General features: G+C 49.6%; 8 protein-coding genes across 8 annotated transcripts; 4 read left to right on the top strand and 4 right to left on the bottom strand.

Moving 5' to 3' along the window:
* Window positions 1–1773: 1773 nt before the first annotated feature.
* On the top strand, window positions 1774–2160 carry LOC147528869 (histone H4). Its single transcript, XM_086610361.1, has one exon. The coding sequence runs from the start codon at window positions 1774–1776 to the stop codon at window positions 2083–2085; it is 312 nt and encodes a 103-aa protein (XP_086466487.1). The 3' UTR covers window positions 2086–2160.
* Window positions 2161–3231: 1071 nt separating this feature from the next.
* On the bottom strand, window positions 3232–3621 carry LOC147528870 (histone H2A type 2-C). The gene has a single exon (XM_086610101.1). The coding sequence runs from the start codon at window positions 3619–3621 to the stop codon at window positions 3232–3234; it is 390 nt and encodes a 129-aa protein (XP_086466227.1).
* An 833-nt stretch (window positions 3622–4454) lies between these two features.
* LOC104380773 (histone H3) lies at window positions 4455–4940 on the bottom strand. Its single transcript, XM_086610102.1, has one exon. It carries the CDS (start codon window positions 4938–4940, stop codon window positions 4530–4532), a length of 411 nt encoding a protein of 136 aa, XP_086466228.1. The 3' UTR covers window positions 4455–4529.
* Window positions 4941–6187: 1247 nt separating this feature from the next.
* LOC147528871 (histone H2A type 2-C) lies at window positions 6188–6577 on the top strand. The gene has a single exon (XM_086610103.1). The coding sequence runs from the start codon at window positions 6188–6190 to the stop codon at window positions 6575–6577; it is 390 nt and encodes a 129-aa protein (XP_086466229.1).
* Window positions 6578–7648: 1071 nt separating this feature from the next.
* LOC147528872 (histone H4) lies at window positions 7649–8035 on the bottom strand. The gene has a single exon (XM_086610365.1). It carries the CDS (start codon window positions 8033–8035, stop codon window positions 7724–7726), a length of 312 nt encoding a protein of 103 aa, XP_086466491.1. The 3' UTR covers window positions 7649–7723.
* A 9485-nt stretch (window positions 8036–17520) lies between these two features.
* On the top strand, window positions 17521–18932 carry LOC104383336 (histone H1.01). Its single transcript, XM_086610105.1, has one exon. The coding sequence runs from the start codon at window positions 17521–17523 to the stop codon at window positions 18178–18180; it is 660 nt and encodes a 219-aa protein (XP_086466231.1). The 3' UTR covers window positions 18181–18932.
* Window positions 18933–18980: 48 nt separating this feature from the next.
* Window positions 18981–19596, bottom strand: LOC104383334 (histone H2A-IV). The gene has a single exon (XM_009991475.2). The coding sequence runs from the start codon at window positions 19594–19596 to the stop codon at window positions 19207–19209; it is 390 nt and encodes a 129-aa protein (XP_009989777.2). The 3' UTR covers window positions 18981–19206.
* A 301-nt stretch (window positions 19597–19897) lies between these two features.
* Window positions 19898–21041, top strand: LOC104383335 (histone H2B 1/2/3/4/6). Its single transcript, XM_009991476.2, has one exon. It carries the CDS (start codon window positions 19947–19949, stop codon window positions 20325–20327), a length of 381 nt encoding a protein of 126 aa, XP_009989778.2. The 5' UTR covers window positions 19898–19946; the 3' UTR covers window positions 20328–21041.
* The last annotated feature ends 248 nt before the right edge of the window (window positions 21042–21289 follow it).

Genomic DNA, 21289 nt, shown 5'->3' on the forward strand with positions numbered 1-21289 from the left:
TTCATCTGCATATAAAAATAATTTTGTCCTGTTTTCTGAAAAACAAAACAAACCTCCAAGAAACCAAACCCACAAACTGTGGTCTCTAGGCTGATGACTTATGAAGGTAAGAAGTTAAGAAGAAAATTGTAAGAAGAATTTAAATGGAGATAGGCTAAAATAACAGGGAAAAGAATTAAGAAAAACTGTGAGAAGTACGTTCAGAATTTTTACGGGTACCTAAAACTACATTTGCTATAGTTGGCCGATTGCTTTATAAATCATTAACAGTTGTTTGCTATCCTCTAAGCAATATTTATTTCTTTTCATATGGAATGCCATTTCAAAGAGTTTCATGGCACATGTAGGCCCTAAACCCATATCTAAAAAAGGCAAACAGGGGAAAGGAAAATAAACTCAATATATTGTTTCTGACAATCATATCCACTGTAAATTCTGCTTGTTTCAGGTAGTTTATAATTTACTGTTATGTTCATTCTCTGTATAAAGTGCCCAGGACCAAAAGAAGTAGACATTAAAATTAGAGCTACACACAAAGGAAAACAAAACAAAAACAAATGATAAGATCTGCAGCCATTCTGGGACATAAATAGTACCTGCAAGCAATAGGGTAATTAATACACAAAAGTTGATATGAGAAAGATAAATATGTTCTGCTGCACGGGTAGCAATACAGTAATATTCAAAATACTCATGATAACACTGTGAAAAAGAGTAATGATAATTAGAAGTCCAATAGATCCTCCTAACACTAATGCCATCTTCTCGAAAAGATTAAGCAGAAAATGTTTGAATGAAATTAAATGATGTCAAGCAACTGACAAGAGAGAATAAGAACGACAACATCAAAGAAATTAGCTCCCAACTCATTTTACTGGGCGAGCACTGCACCAACCTGCTCAAAAAGTCCATGGACCATGGAGGCCGCTGGACCACCAGATCCTGGAGCACGGGTGTGCTGGGGTGAGACACACTGAGGAACTTCAGATGGGGCATTGCCACCCCCAGAGCAACATGGTGTGCAGGGGCAGGGTTAGACCCCCGTAAAAAAAAAGGTATTTGCACCACCACCATGCCCAAAACGAAAGATGTTGGGAAAAAAAAATGGTCTTCTCCAGTCTGTGATGAAAAAGCCCTTTGTGGACCCACCGGTGATGCTATAGCCTGAGAGTCAGGCATAACCACTTTCTAAAGCAACAAGCATGTTTCTTTCCGGTCTGAGGTGAAGGCATATACGTGATTTTCCTGATGCTTCGCAGCATAAACCAAATACTAGCATAAGGCCATGGCGATGACCTGTCAGTCCCTACGTTTAGCAGCTCGGTCTCAATGCTACCATCACGTCCTTGCGATGTTACGTCAGAACTACTGAGACATGCTCAGCCGGACCTTCACAACGCTCCGCAGGCGACTCAAGGCCGCCGGCCCCCTGCGCAGGGGCGCGCTCGGCCCCCAGAGATGGAAGATCTGCGCGCCTCCGCCTGGACCGGCGGGGAACATGCCGGGGAACGGCGGCTGGCGGAAGGCGGGGAAGGCGAGCGAGGCGGAGGCAGAGACTGGCGCGGCGCAGCCAGTCACGGCCCCGGGGAGGTGCCCGAAAGCAGCGAGGGGCGAAGGCCCCGCCTCGCAGCGCCCGCGCAGGGGGTGGAGGCTCAGGATCCGCCCTCGCCAGCCGTGCCCGCCCCTGCTTTCAATCAGGTCGGATCCCAACACATAAAGACCGCGGCGCAGCGGGGCGAGCTTTGCATACTCGGAGCGAACAGAGAAAGGAAAATGTCTGGGAGAGGCAAGGGCGGGAAGGGGCTCGGCAAGGGGGGCGCCAAGCGCCACCGCAAGGTGCTGCGCGACAACATCCAGGGCATCACCAAGCCGGCCATCCGCCGCCTGGCTCGGCGTGGCGGCGTGAAGCGCATCTCGGGGCTCATCTACGAGGAGACGCGCGGCGTGCTGAAGGTCTTCCTGGAGAACGTGATTCGTGATGCCGTCACCTACACCGAGCACGCCAAGAGGAAGACGGTGACTGCCATGGACGTGGTTTACGCCCTTAAGCGCCAGGGACGCACTCTCTACGGCTTCGGTGGTTAAAGCTTTTCACTCTTGGATCGTTTCGAAAACCCAAAGGCTCTTTTAAGAGCCGCCCATGTTTTCTTTAAAAGAGCTGTATCGTGTTTTTCGACTTTTGGTATTCTTGCAGCATTGATACTCTATCGTGCTTTACACTCTTGCCCTCCCTTCTTTTTCATGCTCCTCTTCCCGCTTGCTTTTAGTGTCGGGCTGCAGCCAAACTAACGGCCTTGTAATTCAGCTCTGGGTCTTTCTCTAGAGCCCTACCGCATCGCTTCCCTTTTCTGTCCCTTTCCTTCCCGGCAGCAACTTTCGGTGAGAGCCCGCCTACAATGCTCGGCCCTGTAAAGCGAGCAGTGTGGAGTTTGTGACTCTTGCCGAGGCATTCACCACTGGCCAGGAAGTCCTAGAAATTGCGGGAGCCTGAAGGGCAAGTCTAGTCCCTCCCTTCAGAGGCTTTGCTTGGGAAAAACACGGGCCAAGGGAATGGGCCCCCTAAGCCCTCCCGCTTAAAAAAAGGGGGGCAAAGAAACAAAACCGGCTCTGCCTCGCGAGTTCTCTGCTACAGAATAGCAGATCCTTATTTTCCTCCTGCCTGCTCGTACCGGAAGGGGAAAACTGCAGTGACTACACCGCGGTCGCTTCAGTCGGCGAGGCATGGAAGGGCCCCCTCCCTGGGGGCCGGCAGCCTCTGTATCCGGGCCCCGTCTGCGGCGACGAGCAGCTTAAGCACCCTCGCATTTTCGAAAAGCCCGCGCGGCCGACGATTGGCTCCGGGCGGTTCCGCGCTCGGCAGAGCCCGCGCTCCACTCCCCGAGGGCTCGCCCCGGCACAGCCCCCACCCCAACAGCAGCGCGATCCTCCGCCCACCCGGTAGCCAGAGCCGAGGAGCGGGGCCCATAGAGAAAACGCAGACTTGCCGGCCGTGCCTGAGCTCTCTGCTTATCTGAGCCCGGGCGTCTGCAAAGAGACACCACCCCACGCCCCCACTAACGAGCCAAGCCTCCTCTCTCTCTCCCCTCCCTTCTGGTGCGGAAGGGTCCCTCCCGCACCGCTCCTCTGCCACCTGCTCAGTAGCGTCTCAAGCTCCTTCTCGAAACTGTGGGTGGCTCTGAAAAGAGCCTTTGGGTTTCGCTTCTCTGCTCGGGACGCTTGTACAGGCCCGGTTTACTTGCTCTTGGCTTTATGGCTCTCAGTCTTCTTGGGCAGCAGCACGGCCTGGATGTTGGGCAGCACCCCGCCCTGCGCGATGGTCACCTTGCCCAGCAGCTTGTTGAGCTCCTCGTCGTTGCGGATGGCGAGCTGCAGGTGGCGGGGGATGATGCGCGTCTTCTTGTTGTCGCGGGCCGCGTTGCCCGCCAGCTCCAGGATCTCGGCCGTCAGGTACTCCAGCACGGCCGCCAGGTACACCGGGGCGCCGGCGCCCACCCGCTCCGCGTAGTTGCCCTTGCGCAGCAGCCGGTGCACGCGGCCCACGGGGAACTGCAGCCCGGCCCGCGACGAGCGCGACTTGGCCTTGGCCCGCGCCTTCCCGCCCTGCTTCCCACGGCCGGACATTCTCGGTCACTCGGTGCTCTACGCCGGCTGCTACAGGAGAAAAGCAGGTGAGTTACCCGCGCCCTGAGACCCGCTCTTATATCTCTTCCCCTTGCGCGGCCGGCGGCTCCTGATAGGCCGAGGCGCCTATCGGGGAACCGGCACCCAATGGCGGAGCGAATCTCGTTCTGACCAATAGCGACGGGCTCAGCTTCGAAAGGCCTCCGCCCGCGCTCTCGACGCACCCAATGACGAGGCGGCAGGGGCGGGATTCAGCGGACAGCTCCGCCCGCGCCGGACGTTCGCTCCCGCCGCCGCAGCCCGGACCCGCGGAGGCCGCGCCGCCCCGAATTTGCTTGTGTACTCTCTCCCTCTCTCTCTCTCTCTCCCTCAATCTCTCTCGTTTTAAACTGTTTTAAAGCAGCCGGGTCGGCAAAGCGCGGGTTAGGAGAGCGGGCTTGCAGAGAGAGAGAAGGAGACAGCGTGACTGTGTCAGTGAGCAGGGAAAGGCTGTAGTCGCCCCCCGTCATTGTTTCGCACTGGTTCTTATCCCCGAGGAAAATTTCACCTCTTTCCAGCACAGAGTCACCACAAAGCTTTCCGACCATCCAAAGCTGTACATGTTTCCATGCATCGGCAAACCACAACAGCTCCCTGTTCTTTTCCCCTGTCCCAAATGCACAGAGTTAACATGACTCAGTGCCTGATTTAATATAAAACTTTACTCCACTGTTTTTTTATCATTTATCAACCTGAATGTTTGAATAAAGTGAATTTTAGGAGCTTATTTTAGGGTGAATAATTACTAGAGAAAAAAAACCTGCATCGCCGTGTCACAGCTCTTTTTATGTGCATGGAGTGGCTCTTAAAAGAGCCTTTGTGTGGGTTAAAATATTTTTCAACATACACGCCAAATGCACTGAATAGATTTATGCACGTTCACCGCGGATGCGCCGGGCCAGCTGGATGTCCTTGGGCATGATGGTGACGCGCTTGGCGTGGATGGCGCACAGGTTGGTGTCCTCGAAGAGCCCCACCAGGTAGGCCTCGCTCGCCTCCTGCAGCGCCATCACGGCCGAGCTCTGGAAGCGCAGGTCGGTCTTGAAGTCCTGCGCGATCTCGCGCACCAGCCGCTGGAAGGGCAGCTTGCGGATCAGCAGCTCCGTCGACTTCTGGTAGCGCCGGATCTCGCGCAGCGCCACCGTGCCGGGCCGGTAGCGGTGCGGCTTCTTCACGCCGCCCGTGGCCGGCGCGCTCTTGCGGGCCGCCTTGGTGGCCAGCTGCTTGCGGGGCGCCTTCCCGCCCGTCGACTTACGCGCCGTCTGCTTCGTGCGGGCCATGGCTATCAGATGATGCAAAGGAGCTACGAAGAGCAGCTCACAGTAACTGCCTGTTGCGGAGAGGTATATATAGCACTGGTCCCGTCTCTGATAGGTGGATGGGCTCGTGCTGACTCTCATTGGTGGATTCAAAGTTTGAAAATCCCGCCACTGGCAGGTACCGCCTACCCTGTTCCGTCTTTGGTTTTGCTGTGTAACTCTGCCTTTTGAAGAACCCATTCTTTTATCGCGGCATATTTTTTTCATTTCTGGATACCCATCGTATATTATTGACTTTATTTTTTTAATAGATTGTTTGACTAAATAACAAATGCTTCTTTTTAAAAAGATTTATTTCTTTTACTGTGAATTTTTTCTTTTTTTCTTGTTTTTTAAATAAGGATATTTCTATGCACAGTTAACAAGGATAACATTTTTGATGAGATACGAAAATACAATAGCTTTTATTTAAATATGTTTAACTATTACAGAAATACATAGAATATTAAAAAACGAGAATAGAATGAAAAAATGGAGCTAAAAAAGGGAAATAATAAAAAATGTAATAGAAAAAAAATAACTTCAATCAAAGAATTACTCCCCATTATTGCTACATGAACACATAACCTGTAAAAAGGAAATAAGAACCAGAGGACGAGTATGGGAATTAAAGCCTGTAACTGAAGTTTTAAATGTAATCATGTATTAAGTGCAGAGGCTATGTTAGACTGCGTTGTCACGCTGTGCATTTGGAACAACGTGGGGGCGACTACAGCCTTTCCCTGCTCACTGACACAGTCACGCTGTCTCCTTCTCTCTCTCTGCAAGCCCGCTCTCCTAACCCGCGCTTTGCCGACCCGGCTGCTTTAAAACAGTTTAAAACGAGAGAGATTGAGAGAGGGGGAGAGAGAGAGAGAGGGAGAGAGTACACAAGCAAATTCGGGGCGGCGCGGCCTCCGCGGGTCCGGGCTGCGGCGGCGGGAGCGAACGTCCGGCGCGGGCGGAGCTGTCCGCTGAATCCCGCCCCTGCCGCCTCGTCATTGGGTGCGTCGAGAGCGCGGGCGGAGGCCTTTCGAAGCTGAGCCCGTCGCTATTGGTCAGAACGAGATTCGCTCCGCCATTGGGTGCCGGTTCCCCGATAGGCGCCTCGGCCTATCAGGAGCCGCCGGCCGCGCAAGGGGAAGAGATATAAGAGCGGGTCTCAGGGCGCGGGTAACTCACCTGCTTTTCTCCTGTAGCAGCCGGCGTAGAGCACCGAGTGACCGAGAATGTCCGGCCGCGGGAAGCAGGGCGGGAAGGCGCGGGCCAAGGCCAAGTCGCGCTCGTCGCGGGCCGGGCTGCAGTTCCCCGTGGGCCGCGTGCACCGGCTGCTGCGCAAGGGCAACTACGCGGAGCGGGTGGGCGCCGGCGCCCCGGTGTACCTGGCGGCCGTGCTGGAGTACCTGACGGCCGAGATCCTGGAGCTGGCGGGCAACGCGGCCCGCGACAACAAGAAGACGCGCATCATCCCCCGCCACCTGCAGCTCGCCATCCGCAACGACGAGGAGCTCAACAAGCTGCTGGGCAAGGTGACCATCGCGCAGGGCGGGGTGCTGCCCAACATCCAGGCCGTGCTGCTGCCCAAGAAGACTGAGAGCCATAAAGCCAAGAGCAAGTAAACCGGGCCTGTACAAGCGTCCCGAGCAGAGAAGCGAAACCCAAAGGCTCTTTTCAGAGCCACCCACAGTTTCGAGAAGGAGCTTGAGACGCTACTGAGCAGGTGGCAGAGGAGCGGTGCGGGAGGGACCCTTCCGCACCAGAAGGGAGGGGAGAGAGAGAGGAGGCTTGGCTCGTTAGTGGGGGCGTGGGGTGGTGTCTCTTTGCAGACGCCCGGGCTCAGATAAGCAGAGAGCTCAGGCACGGCCGGCAAGTCTGCGTTTTCTCTATGGGCCCCGCTCCTCGGCTCTGGCTACCGGGTGGGCGGAGGATCGCGCTGCTGTTGGGGTGGGGGCTGTGCCGGGGCGAGCCCTCGGGGAGTGGAGCGCGGGCTCTGCCGAGCGCGGAACCGCCCGGAGCCAATCGTCGGCCGCGCGGGCTTTTCGAAAATGCGAGGGTGCTTAAGCTGCTCGTCGCCGCAGACGGGGCCCGGATACAGAGGCTGCCGGCCCCCAGGGAGGGGGCCCTTCCATGCCTCGCCGACTGAAGCGACCGCGGTGTAGTCACTGCAGTTTTCCCCTTCCGGTACGAGCAGGCAGGAGGAAAATAAGGATCTGCTATTCTGTAGCAGAGAACTCGCGAGGCAGAGCCGGTTTTGTTTCTTTGCCCCCCTTTTTTTAAGCGGGAGGGCTTAGGGGGCCCATTCCCTTGGCCCGTGTTTTTCCCAAGCAAAGCCTCTGAAGGGAGGGACTAGACTTGCCCTTCAGGCTCCCGCAATTTCTAGGACTTCCTGGCCAGTGGTGAATGCCTCGGCAAGAGTCACAAACTCCACACTGCTCGCTTTACAGGGCCGAGCATTGTAGGCGGGCTCTCACCGAAAGTTGCTGCCGGGAAGGAAAGGGACAGAAAAGGGAAGCGATGCGGTAGGGCTCTAGAGAAAGACCCAGAGCTGAATTACAAGGCCGTTAGTTTGGCTGCAGCCCGACACTAAAAGCAAGCGGGAAGAGGAGCATGAAAAAGAAGGGAGGGCAAGAGTGTAAAGCACGATAGAGTATCAATGCTGCAAGAATACCAAAAGTCGAAAAACACGATACAGCTCTTTTAAAGAAAACATGGGCGGCTCTTAAAAGAGCCTTTGGGTTTTCGAAACGATCCAAGAGTGAAAAGCTTTAACCACCGAAGCCGTAGAGAGTGCGTCCCTGGCGCTTAAGGGCGTAAACCACGTCCATGGCAGTCACCGTCTTCCTCTTGGCGTGCTCGGTGTAGGTGACGGCATCACGAATCACGTTCTCCAGGAAGACCTTCAGCACGCCGCGCGTCTCCTCGTAGATGAGCCCCGAGATGCGCTTCACGCCGCCACGCCGAGCCAGGCGGCGGATGGCCGGCTTGGTGATGCCCTGGATGTTGTCGCGCAGCACCTTGCGGTGGCGCTTGGCGCCCCCCTTGCCGAGCCCCTTCCCGCCCTTGCCTCTCCCAGACATTTTCCTTTCTCTGTTCGCTCCGAGTATGCAAAGCTCGCCCCGCTGCGCCGCGGTCTTTATGTGTTGGGATCCGACCTGATTGAAAGCAGGGGCGGGCACGGCTGGCGAGGGCGGATCCTGAGCCTCCACCCCCTGCGCGGGCGCTGCGAGGCGGGGCCTTCGCCCCTCGCTGCTTTCGGGCACCTCCCCGGGGCCGTGACTGGCTGCGCCGCGCCAGTCTCTGCCTCCGCCTCGCTCGCCTTCCCCGCCTTCCGCCAGCCGCCGTTCCCCGGCATGTTCCCCGCCGGTCCAGGCGGAGGCGCGCAGATCTTCCATCTCTGGGGGCCGAGCGCGCCCCTGCGCAGGGGGCCGGCGGCCTTGAGTCGCCTGCGGAGCGTTGTGAAGGTCCGGCTGAGCATGTCTCAGTAGTTCTGACGTAACATCGCAAGGACGTGATGGTAGCATTGAGACCGAGCTGCTAAACGTAGGGACTGACAGGTCATCGCCATGGCCTTATGCTAGTATTTGGTTTATGCTGCGAAGCATCAGGAAAATCACGTATATGCCTTCACCTCAGACCGGAAAGAAACATGCTTGTTGCTTTAGAAAGTGGTTATGCCTGACTCTCAGGCTATAGCATCACCGGTGGGTCCACAAAGGGCTTTTTCATCACAGACTGGAGAAGACCATTTTTTTCTATTCTGTCTGGAGTGTTGCTTTATATTAAGTCCTAGACATCCTGGTCACATTCAAAAATCACTATATTTCCATTTAGATTTCTGCTGCTAACTGGATGAAAATTAATTCTGTGCAAATGCACAGCAAAAACAGCTATGTCTGCTAAACTTATGTGTGACCTCCACGTTTTCAAAGACCTGAAATAATTCTGAGTGGATAGATACTCTTTGATGTAGTATGTTTTCCTTTCCCCACTGCACATTGCCAGTGATAACATTTCTCTTTGTGGTATGACTACATGACTCTCAAAATCAGTCATCCTGACTTAAATCCATACCTCGTTTCTGCTGGCTATCCTGCAGTTCTCCTTTTTGTAAGTTACAGTGCACTGGGGCTACGAGATTAGGATAATTCCAATATGGAGAATTTGCCTGTGATCATCATGGCTGAATACACATTTCGCTATCCACACAGAGACAAAGGAGAGCCCTTCAAGATGAAGAACTCAGGCAGATCTTTGTGAACTCTGGCAACCCTTTGTCTCTCTGATATTGGCATTTGGTCCTGCCTCAGTCACAGTGGCTCCAGGAGGGAAGGTCTGTGTGAGTGATGTGATCTAAAAATATAATGGTGAGGTAATCCTTTCCCAGCATCTTTTAGCTCAGATATTTTATATTGGAATGTCTCTGCCTGGCCCTGAAGACTTCTGGTTTCTTTTTCCCTGTTATTTCAAATGCCTTGTTATTCCCTCTGCTTCAAATATATTCTCTTCACCTCTTGTCAGCTATGGGAAAGGAGGTTCAATTCACTCTCTTTGCTGGTTGTCACTTTGTCCCACTTCATCTACACAATAGAAAGCACGTTTTCCAGCACCATTTTGTAACACACATCCACACAACAAGGACACTTAACTGCAAATAAATGAGATTCTCCTCTGTGAAACCGATGCACATACTAAAACCATATCTTAAAGCATGAAAAATTACAGATGTTATGTCCAAATAAAGCAACTGATAAACACACAGGAGAGAAATTCATTCAAGGTTCTCCAATTCAAAGACATCTCCTCTGACTACCGCACTCAGAGAGTAGTGGTCAACGGCTCGATGTCCATGTGGAGACCGGTCACGAGTGGCGTCCCTCAGGGGTCCGTGTTGGGCCCGGCCCTCTTCAACATCTTTGTCGGTGACGTGGACTGTGGCATGGAGTGCACCCTCAGCAAGTTCGCCGATGACACCAAGCTGTGTGGTGCCGTCGACACACTGGAAGGGAGGGATGCCATCCAGAGGGACCTTGACAGGCTGGAGAGGTGGGCCCGTACCAACCTCATGAAGTTTAACCAGGCCAAGTGCAAGGTCCTACATCTGGGTCGTGGCAATCCCAGGCACAAATACAGACTGGGCAGAGAATGGATCGAGAGCAGCCCTGAGGAGAAGGACTTGGGAGTACTGGTGGACGAGAAGCTCAATATGAGCCGGCAATGTGCTCTTGTGGCCCAGAAGGCCAACCGCGTCCTGGGCTGCATCAAGAGGAGCGTGGCCAGCAGGTCGAGGGAGGTGATTCTCCCCCTCTACTCTGCCCTTGTGAGACCTCACTTGGAGTACTGCGTCCAGTTCTGGAGTCCTCAACATAAGAAGGACATGGACCAGTTGGAGAGGGTCCAGAGGAGGGCCACGAAGATGATAAGAGGGCTGGAGCACCTTTCCTATGAGGACAGGCTGAAAGAGTTGGGGCTGTTCAGCCTGGAGAAGAGGAGGCTCCGGGGTGACCTTATAGCGGTCTTCCAGTACCTCAAGGGGGCCTACAACAAAGATGGGGAGAGGCTGTTCAGGAGGGCCTGTTGTGATAGGACAAGGGGTAATGGTTTTAAAATAGAGGGAGATAGATTCAGGTTGGATATTAGGAAAAAATTTTTTACCATAAGAGTTGTAGAACACTGGAACAGGTTGCCCAGAGAGGTGGTGGATGCTCCATCCCTGGAGACGTTCAAGGCCAGGTTGGATGAGGCCCTGAGCAACCTGATCTAGTTGGAGATGTCCCTGTTCCTTGCAGGGGGGTTGGACTAGATGACCTTTGAAGGTCCCTTCCAGCCCTAACCATTCTATGATTCTATGATTCTATGACTTGGTGACTCCCTGGCCTACAAATCATTAGGACTGAAGGGATCATTTTGATGAGATATCAGTTATTATTCTTACACTTTTTTTTCACTGGCCTCTGTCACAAATGGGATATTGGCCCAGGTGGAAGTTTCCTGTGAATTACCCATTTCTTCCAGTGCTATGATCATAAGTCTCTGTCCAGAACGCAATTCAAAGGGTGGCACAATCTCAATATTGCCCATTCATTTCTCCCCACTCTTAATCCATGCTGATATTCTTAACTGCAGAAAAGTTCTACTACTATGCTCTGTATTCTTCCTTTATCCTCTCCCAGACTTATGGCTGAAGAGATCACAAACAGTTGATTCTGCTACCTTAGGGAGAAGAAGGTGACAAATAAAAAACTCAACCAGAGCTAAGACCATTCATTATATAAGGAGAAAAAGCACATGTTGTAAAATGAAAAACAAACAAACAAACAAAAACAAAAAAAAACCCTCCAAAACCCAAACAAAAACAGTTGTCAAGAGTAAGAACATTTTCTTTTCATTAGTGTCAAATTCCTACCCTCATCCAGTGATGCAGCTGACAGTGGTAACCCTTGAAAGCCTTTCCAGTTACTCAAGCATGTCAAGGCCTTTTTTGTTCTAAAGAATTAACAAAACAAGCACAGTTTACACCTTTGCCTCCACTTAGGTTTTGGTTCTTTTTTTTTTTTTTTTTTTTTAGTTTGGCTTTTTCCTCCCCCTGACCTCAGAAGAAGTTTATATAAATGGAAGTGCATTAGATCTGGATAGTTAATATCAGAATTACTCAAATGTTTACTTTATTGATCAGCAGGCCCTTTTCTCAACAGCTTTGGGTAATTTGGCCTATTAAATTCCCTTTCTTGTAGGAGTCTCCTTTTGTAGTTTGGGTAAACCCCAGACTCCAGTTGTCTTCTTTTTACTTACCATCCCTATACAGGTGGACACAAGCTGATCCCTGTTCATAGATGCTCAGCGCTGGCCTTGCGTACTAGTCTTGTTAATCATACTATTAAATGTAAAGTGTTACAAACTAGAAACCTCAAACAGCACAGAAAAGTTAAACTTTTTATTCTACCTCTCATTTCATGCATAAATCAACCAAAACTTGATTGCATTTTCAGTGTCCAAACCAGAAAACCACTATGTCAGGAAGACCAAGATTTAGACTTAATGCACTTAACATGGAATCCAATCCTTCTTTCTGGGGCCAATTCATTCAAAGCAGGTTGCAGGCAAAATAGGTGAAATACATTCTTCTTGAATGTGCCCACACTGTATACGCTTACTCTCAGGAGCCTGTGAAGCAGATTCCTGACTTCCTAACTGATAGCAGGAGTGCTGAGTGGCTGGCCTAACTTGTATATTGTGGGGAAATCTGGGCACCAGCCAGCCCTTCCAGTGCCCCTGGCAGTTTAGATGACATCCTAACCAGGGACAGTGCCACTCTGGCATCAGCCTATGGACTACACAGCTGCAAAGCACATACTCTAAAAACCACAAGCTATAGCACAGCACTTACACATGAAACAACTCTTCAAAACCTTTTAGCTCCCTTCTATGGGAAGACAGCCAGCCTGTATTCCTGGCACTCAAGTGCTACCTTGTGCTACTCCTTCTCTAGAAAGACGGCACAAACAGTCTCGTCTGGAGCCAGTACCTGCTTCACCCTCACACCTCTGAGGAAAACCAGCAAGGGAGCATCACTTAATGAGAGCACCCTCACATGGTGCGTGACACAGTGCTTCGGCTCGCAGCAATGGCAGAAATCCAGCCTACACTGTGTCTGGGTGCCACCATCACCGCCTGTGTGGCAAAAAAATGGGTTGCCTGCCAATCCAGATGTACCTGGAAGCCTGTCACATCAGCACCTGGGGTGTCACCAGCCAGGGAGATGGTGGATTGCAGACCAGCTGTGCATGCAGTGTGTGCCCAAGGACACTTTATCTCTCCATAGGTACCAAACATGGCTCTGGCTGGAGTGGATTGGTCATGTTGCTCCCTCCCTCTTAGCAGCATTTGCAGGGAGCCCTGGCACACAAACAGGAAGCAGCAGAGGGCAGAAAGCATGTAGAAGTGCTGGAATGTTTTGGGAGGAAGAGTGGGTTGCTCAGCATTGCTCTGTATGGGCTGCTCATCTCTCTGAGCAGCCAGGCTTCAGAGCTGATGGAGAGGCTGCTCTGAAAGGACAATGTGGTGACACCCTTCCTTGGTGGAATTCACTGTTAAATGCAGGTGAAAGAGACGCGCTGTTGATTCAGGAGGAGACAATTTTTGGGAGGGAGCCATGGCTGATGGACCTTTTATTAATGTTGATTGCCTTTCATGGACAGTTTGCCTCAGGGCCTGAGGTCCTCAATCCAATCACTGGTTGATGATTACATTCAAAATGTGCCAGAGTGGTCCAGAAGACAGTTTGTTAAGTGCCTTAGGTTAGTTTTAGAAGACCGAAGTACTTTAAGACATAATTCATTCTGCTGTTTGATATCCTACTGACAGTGAGGATCTTTTCTTTGCCTCTGTGTGAGAAAAGTAAAAATATGTTAACCTGGTAAACTCCTGTACGGTAGAGAACAAAGTGCATCTTTTTTCCTCATTAGCTCTTCTGGGAAGGGTTTTGGCCCCCTGATCTTTTTTCGCTTTCCGAGGAAGGGCATCCTTCCCAGCGCCTCCTAACTATGGACATACCCAGGTTTTGGACTACTGGTTTTCAATTGCCAAATGACATGCCATGGCATTGATGAAGGGAGGCCACAATAAGTGCCCCAACCCTTAACCAAGCGTACAGGGAGGAGTGTGCAACATTCCAGGAAGCTGAGTCTATGGGGACAGTCATTTGTTGCCCTACCCTACTTGTCCTGCTCACTATATATGCTCAGCCATACACTGGATTTCAAAGGCTTTGTGTGGCCTCATTACACTTAGCAGTCTTAACAACACCAGCAACAGCAACATTAGTATTGTGCAGGCAGAGACTTTTTTGCTGAGCTGCAACAGGTTTGTAGTTTGGTAGGTAACACTTTAGAATTTCTTATCCAAGGGGTTAAAAGCTGTTAAACTGTTCTGGCTGGTTTGATCACATGAGTTATTACATTTGTAACTCAGATGAAGGATGAAGTCACTGAGGGCAAGTAAGGCATGGGTGTAACACTGCAATAGGAGCATCATCATGGTTGCAGGGAGTATTTACACTTCTTTCCTGTGGAACACGTATGCAGCAGTGCAGCACATAACACGTACAGGCCCTTACCTGAATCTCCCTGGAAACTGTCACTTGAAGGAGGGAGAGCAGCTGTGGTGCACAGGTGTATGTGCTGTACTTCCCCCAGCCGTTTAAGAATGACTGACCATGGGACTCACGTATAGCAGGTGGAGCAGCCCATTGGCCATATTCATGTGGCTAGCTCTCATGCTGATGCCTCCTAACAAAATTGCTTGAGAAGAACAACTACTGTGCTATCTCTCATTATTGCAAACATATCTAAATATAACCCAGAGCTCATTTTCATAGGAACAAGTACTGGCAAGTCCTAAGCTGGAGATGGGAATGTTTGATAGCTCTCAGGTGCAGTGCCAGCCCTTGGCTGTGGTTCATGTGTCTCCTTCCTTATGCCAAGAGGTCTTAATAGGTAACAGCAAAAGTTGGACAGATCTGGATATCTGAAGGGAAGTGACTTGCAGGGTTCAGATTGCAATCTGACGCAGGTTTGTGATGTAGTGTGGCCTGCTGGGGTGCCCATGAGGTGAGAAAGATTGAAGTCATTCAGATGTAGCAGACATTACAGTGATGCTCTCCCCAAAATTATCTCTGGAGATCCTGATATCAACTCTCCTCCTCTTTTAATGAATGATGAAATCTCCCTCCAGTCTCATTGGGAAAGCCAAACTGCATGTCACAGTGTATGTGGTGCCTTTTTCATGAAGTCTTTCTACAACGTCCTATATATAAAACAGGATTATTTCCTTTTCTCATTCGCTCAGCTGGAGGTGAAACTGCCATTCCTGCCTTTTATATAATCCTTCACCACATTTTTTCTTTGCCTGAGTACATCTGTTCGTTCCTTCTAAACTATCTGCTCTGACACTCTTTTTAAAATTGCCAAACGCACCTCAAATTTCAAAACTTTTGTTCCCGCATGTATTTCCTTCATGTGGAGAAAAACATGTGTTCCAAGCAGCAATTCTACATCGCTAAAGTTATTTTATGTCTTTGCTGCAAAGCCGTTAAAAAAGAAAGATCAGAACTTCTCTAAGTGTCATGAAATTTCTGAAGTTACTTCAGTTTATTTTAAGACAGTAGACTGTAACTGTTTGAGATCAGAAGCTGCTACATATATTACTAGCTATCCTTGCTGGGAATGGGGAGAGGGTAGCAACTACCAGGAGAAAAGTCATGTAGACAACCGGGATGGTGACCATTTTAGCCACCTCAATTTCAGCCACCAATAAAAGTGAATCAGCTCTCTATGAAGCCATAACTGAAGGCTGGAGTATTTAAGTCTCCTCCAGTGACGGTTACTGAAGTAAACATGTATGAGTTCAAAATAACAAGAGTAGGCAACATGAGTTTTCAGTTTGCTGATGTCACTCATAGTCTATGCTTTTCCTCTGTCTATATGCTATGAAGTGTCTTCGTAGCTGCTAAATGTCATCTCAGCATTGCTACTTTGTTTCACTACGTAGTCATGTCAATGGAAAGTCTCCTGCACTGATTTACAAACATATATAAGATATAGGGTTTAAAATATATGTATTAATTTAATTCAATTCTGGTAATTTGTGAAGATAATATCTTCAATATCCACATCCACTCCAATTTATTTAATTCTTGTATCCTTATTTTATGTTACAGAACTTTTATAAAGATCCTGAAAGTCCCAATTTGATTGGCCCTTCTCCCTATTATCTTCCTGTTGGAACATCACACAGCTCAGGTGCACTTTTCCTGCAACCTTTTTTCTGATACTTTTTCCTTTTAAGGTTCAGGTTGCAATTTTTCCGTTCATTGCATTTATTAATAGTTTTGTATTCAATGAAATACAATTTTTAAAAAAGTAAAATATTTTCATGTTATATACACATCCAATATTTACAAAAGAGTCATTGTAAATGAAACAATGAGGTGGAAATAGGATTATATTTACCTGAAATTACCTATTCATATAACCTGAAATTTTGGTTGCTGATATCAACTTAAATACTGTGTTTACATTATATATTTGATTCTATCAAAGGAAATAAGAGGGCAGGGCTGAAGTGTAGTCTTTGTGATTCTTAAATAACTATAAAAGGCAATGAATAATACATTTGTTTATAATCAGGTACAGTTTCATTAAATATTATTCCCGAGCTCTGTTCTGTCCAGTGTATTACATCATCTTCAACCAGATATCAATATTGATTGAATTCTTCCTGGTTCTTTAGGAACGACCTATGGCCTACCTCTCCCCTTGTTAAAACTCAGGTTATCAGAAAAGGCTCTAGTTTTTGTCCTGAACGTATTTCCTTATTTCAGTGATGGCTGTAAAATACATAAGGAAGAATTAGGTGGGTTTTATTTAGAGTGAGAAGAGGATTCAGAATTGGCTTTAGATAAACCTTCGTGTAGACATAGTGTAAGATGTATTAAAAACAAAACAAAACATTAATATGGTTTTAAATTCTAGAACTATTAAATACATAACAAGATAATACTCTCTGGGCACGAAAAACATAACTACTAAACTGCATGACTAGCCCTTAAACATCTTAAATTACCAGAGAGACAAAGATAATTTCAGTAAATATCACCAGAAGTTTAGGAGCTTGCTTTCTTTTACAAAGCTGCAGTTTTGTCACATTAGCTATCAAATGACTTATTTCCTTGACAGTGACCCGCAACATGAGAAGCAAATAGCTTGAATTACTTAATAATTGGTACAGAAGTTCATATGGAAAACAAACAAAAGAAAGAAAACACCCAACACAAGGTACAAGGGTAAGTTTGCCTCCCTTGTACTGAAATTCCAGGAAGACAAAATAAAACAACTCTGTGTTCATAAATCTCCAGATATTAACAAATTGCTTACAGCTCCACAATAAGTGCAAGGAGGTGTACGAGACCAAATTTCACTAGACTTTAGCGTTTTAGGAGGTAAAACACATGGTCAAAGGAACCGGTTCTTAATCCATATTCAGAGCTGAAAGACGAGTTTGTGTTACTTCCTCCTCTTCAAAATCAATTTAAACTGTCAAAATAGCTTTAAATGGGCAGATTTCGACTTTGACCCCAAGAAAAGCCTCTAAAGAATCAGACTGAGTCGTTGCTGTAACATTTATGTCAAAAGGAAATTTTTAATTTGCAAGGAAAAACAAAAGTTTCTCTCCTCAGAGGTCTCTCCAGCAGCAGCACACGGGATTTATCGCCTCTCCTTTAACTCAGCCTGCGTGTTTGCGGCTGGAAACTCTCCCGAACGCAAGTACCTGCTCTTTTCCTCCTTCACCGGGGAAATGGGGCGATTTGGTGGCAGAAATTCCGAGGAAAATACACTTTTGTTAGTCCAAAGAAACACAAATCGAGCACACCGAAGGGCTCCCTGGCCGTGCAGCGGGGCGGGCTCTGCAACGCACCAATCACCGCGCGGCTCCTCTCTAAAAATACGAGCATCTGACCCGCGCCAGCCCAATTGTGTTCGCCTGCTCCGCAGAGGACGCCGCCGCGATGTCCGAGACCGCTCCCGCCGCCGCCCCCGATGCGCCCGCGCCCGGCGCCAAGGCTGCCGCCAAGAAGCCGAAAAAAGCAGCGGGCGGCTCCAAAGCCCGCAAGCCCGCGGGCCCCAGCGTCACCGAGCTGATCACCAAGGCTGTGTCTGCCTCCAAGGAGCGCAAGGGGCTCTCGCTCGCCGCGCTCAAGAAGGCGCTGGCTGCTGGTGGCTACGATGTGGAGAAGAACAACAGCCGCATCAAGCTGGGGCTTAAGAGCCTCGTCAGCAAAGGCACCCTGGTGCAGACCAAGGGCACTGGCGCCTCTGGCTCTTTCCGCCTCAATAAGAAGCCTGGAGAAGTGAAGGAAAAAGCTCCCAAGAAGCGAGCAGCCGCGGCCAAGCCCAAAAAGCCGGCGGCCAAGAAACCTGCCAGCGCCGCCAAGAAGCCTAAAAAAGCGGCGGCGGTGAAGAAGAGCCCTAAGAAAGCCAAAAAGCCGGCGGCCGCGACGACGAAGAAAGCAGCCAAGAGTCCGAAAAAAGCGGCCAAGGCAGGTCGCCCCAAGAAGGCAGCGAAGAGCCCGGCCAAGGCAAAGGCGGTGAAGCCCAAAGCAGCCAAGCCCAAGGCGGCCAAGCCCAAAGCGGCCAAGGCAAAGAAGGCGGCGCCCAAGAAGAAGTAAATTATACAGAGGAGTCTTGATCTACATACTTTGTTATCCAACGGCTCTTTTAAGAGCCACCCACACCTTCCCTAAAGGAGCTGAGGCACCGAGGTCGTCAGTAGCTTGCAGCAAGGATCCAGTAATTCGTAAGTCGTCAGAAGTCAATTGTGTCCCTTTTTTCTCCCTCCCCCTACAATTACCGAAAGAAACGCTAACGAGCACAGTAAAACGCAGCGGCTTTAGGGAAGTGTAGACTTTTTTTAAATCTTTCTGCCGAGTAATGGTTTCACTACCAGGAAGCAATGTTTTATAGTAATGATTTGATAAAAAAACGGGTGTACTTTTTTTTAAGACTATATTTTGTAACAAAATTAATGCAATTGTCAGGCACGCTACTACTGAGCCATGTCTAATCTATTGTATTATTTCTCGAGTATCTCCTTAAATGGTTTTGTCTATTTGGGGGGCAGAGGGGACGGTTTCCTACTGACCCGAAAACAGCCCTGAGCTCTCCCATTCATTCCTTTTGTTCCCGATGAGAAAGAGCTTTTAAGTATTGAAAAAGCCCGCCCTGAACAAGGATTGGCCAGCGGAGCGCCCGGCCCGCTGCCCCTTCCCCTCCTTCCCCGAAGATAATTTACGCCTCATATCTGGTGCTGTTTCAGCCACTCCCTGAGAAGCAAAACGCGGAAGAGGGGGTAGGGAAGAACGGGAGCTCTCACCGAAATACAGCGTTCCCGTGGTCTCTGGCATAAGAACTAAACGGAAAACGTCCCACACCGGGAAGAAGTTGCTTTGGGAGGACGTTATGGCACGACTTTGTGTTAACGAAAACATGGAAAGAGTTGCTACTGTCACCAAGCCAAAAAATACTGTTAATAAACGTAGAGAAAATGAGATAAAACACGGGTTGAGTAATTCATATAAACGGGCACAACTATAGTATGGATAACTGAGCTCTCTTACGAGTTTGTGGGTGGCTCTGAAAAGAGCCTTTGGATTATTTCTTTCCGGAAGAGACAACATGCCGCCTTTCCCTTGTGTTCACTTGGCCTTCGCCTTGTGGCTGTCGGTCTTCTTGGGCAGCAGCACGGCCTGGATGTTGGGCAGCACCCCGCCCTGCGCGATGGTCACCTTGCCCAGCAGCTTGTTGAGCTCCTCGTCGTTGCGGATGGCGAGCTGCAGGTGGCGGGGGATGATGCGCGTCTTCTTGTTGTCGCGGGCCGCGTTGCCCGCCAGCTCCAGGATCTCGGCCGTCAGGTACTCCAGCACGGCCGCCAGGTACACCGGGGCGCCGGCGCCCACCCGCTCCGCGTAGTTGCCCTTGCGCAGCAGCCGGTGCACGCGGCCCACGGGGAACTGCAGCCCGGCCCGCGACGAGCGCGACTTGGCCTTGGCCCGCGCCTTCCCGCCCTGCTTCCCGCGGCCGGACATCCTTGTTTGCTCACTGGGTTCTGAGAGCAACCAGAAACAGAACGGAGCAACCAGCCACCGCTCCTCAGCTATAGCCTCGCTTTCCCACCTCGCCTCTTCGCTGATAGGCTGGAAATTAGGTCTCCCGTGGACAGCCAATGAGAAGGTGAATTGAATTCTGACCAATAAAATGCGGCTGTAGGAGAGTTAAGACGCTTGGTGTTTTCTAACCAATGAGAGCACGCAGAGGGAACGCCTTATTTGCATAAGGGATCTATAAATACGTGGCACGCAGCGGGTGTATCTCAGTCCGGTAGTCTGCCGTTCACTGTGCGGTTGTTCCGGTTTGTGAGGGAGACGCGGTTGCTGCGATGCCTGAGCCGGCCAAGTCCGCCCCCGCGCCCAAGAAGGGCTCCAAGAAGGCGGTGACCAAGACGCAGAAGAAGGGCGACAAGAAGCGCAAGAAGAGCCGCAAGGAGAGCTACTCCATCTACGTGTACAAGGTGCTGAAGCAGGTGCACCCCGACACGGGCATCTCGTCCAAGGCCATGGGCATCATGAACTCCTTCGTCAACGACATCTTCGAGCGCATCGCCGGCGAGGCCTCGCGCCTGGCGCACTACAACAAGCGCTCCACCATCACCTCGCGGGAGATCCAGACGGCCGTGCGGCTGCTGCTGCCCGGCGAGCTGGCCAAGCACGCTGTCTCCGAGGGCACCAAGGCTGTCACCAAGTACACCAGCTCCAAGTAAGCTGCCTCTGCCTCCTGTGCCAGACCCTCTCGACCCAAAGGCTCTTTTAAGAGCCACCTATCTCTTCAATAAAAGGGCTGTACAATCAAATCTGGCAAAAACCATCAGATTAGTTTCGGTAAATTATTCTCTAATTTTCTTTGTCAGGGAACGTATGCTTCATCTGTGTAGGAAACGGCTTACTGTAGATAGAATTTTTGTAAATTTTTTTTCCCCATTTTTTTTCTTGGGTGATACTATTTCCTTAATTTATTTTTCTATTACACTTCAGTTTGTGGTATGTGTATTTTTTTATACAATACGTAAATATTAGTTTAAAGTATGTTCATGTTATATGCGTTGCAATTTGCAGAGGGAAAGAAAACGGCTTCTGTAGATTCTAGTCGGGAATTAAAATTGATTCTAATGGGAACGCACCTAATTGCATCGTTGTAACTGCTGTATCAACATCTACCACTTGATGGCGCTCAATCTTTCTCTTTTTTCGGTAGCAGAAACGAGAGGCGTCTACAGTGCACTACACTGTAAAAGAATTCATGTCGTAACAAGTGACGTTTATCTTAATAACCTGTTATCAATAGCCCAGGGATTAATACAACACAGAAGTCCTTTCTAAACGTTATTTATCATTAGCGATTTTCTTAACAATTCTACTGTATCGTAACTTTTACAGTAACTTGGATAGCTTGTCTCTGAAACGGCTCTAGGTACAGAATATCCCCTTTGTAACTAAAAACACAAAGTGAAGATTAATATTGTTTCATATCTGTCCGACTTTTCCTGTATTTATACGTCATTAATTGTAATAAAACTTTTAAAAACTAAGAAGCTAGCCGCTGTGGGCTGACTTTGTAAACTCTCTGAGTTGATCACATAGCTGCTCATCAGCCCTAAACCGGAGGCTTTCTCGATCACTCCATCACATTTTTGGGTAATTAGGTGCTAATGTAGATGGAGATCAA

Source organism: Tauraco erythrolophus, chromosome 4, assembly GCF_009769465.1.
Source record: "Tauraco erythrolophus isolate bTauEry1 chromosome 4, bTauEry1.pri, whole genome shotgun sequence".
Classification (NCBI taxonomy): domain Eukaryota; kingdom Metazoa; phylum Chordata; class Aves; order Musophagiformes; family Musophagidae; genus Tauraco; species Tauraco erythrolophus.

What these genes read in the sequence shown, in the direction of transcription:
- LOC104383334 (XM_009991475.2), bottom strand. Translation starts at nt 19,596, where the DNA reads ATGTCCGGCCGCGGGAAGCAGGGCGGGAAGGCGCGGGCCAAGGCCAAG.
- LOC147528870 (XM_086610101.1), bottom strand. Translation starts at nt 3,621, where the DNA reads ATGTCCGGCCGTGGGAAGCAGGGCGGGAAGGCGCGGGCCAAGGCCAAG.
- LOC104380773 (XM_086610102.1), bottom strand. Translation starts at nt 4,940, where the DNA reads ATGGCCCGCACGAAGCAGACGGCGCGTAAGTCGACGGGCGGGAAGGCG.
- LOC147528869 (XM_086610361.1), top strand. Translation starts at nt 1,774, where the DNA reads ATGTCTGGGAGAGGCAAGGGCGGGAAGGGGCTCGGCAAGGGGGGCGCC.
- LOC104383335 (XM_009991476.2), top strand. Translation starts at nt 19,947, where the DNA reads ATGCCTGAGCCGGCCAAGTCCGCCCCCGCGCCCAAGAAGGGCTCCAAG.
- LOC147528871 (XM_086610103.1), top strand. Translation starts at nt 6,188, where the DNA reads ATGTCCGGCCGCGGGAAGCAGGGCGGGAAGGCGCGGGCCAAGGCCAAG.
- LOC147528872 (XM_086610365.1), bottom strand. Translation starts at nt 8,035, where the DNA reads ATGTCTGGGAGAGGCAAGGGCGGGAAGGGGCTCGGCAAGGGGGGCGCC.
- LOC104383336 (XM_086610105.1), top strand. Translation starts at nt 17,521, where the DNA reads ATGTCCGAGACCGCTCCCGCCGCCGCCCCCGATGCGCCCGCGCCCGGC.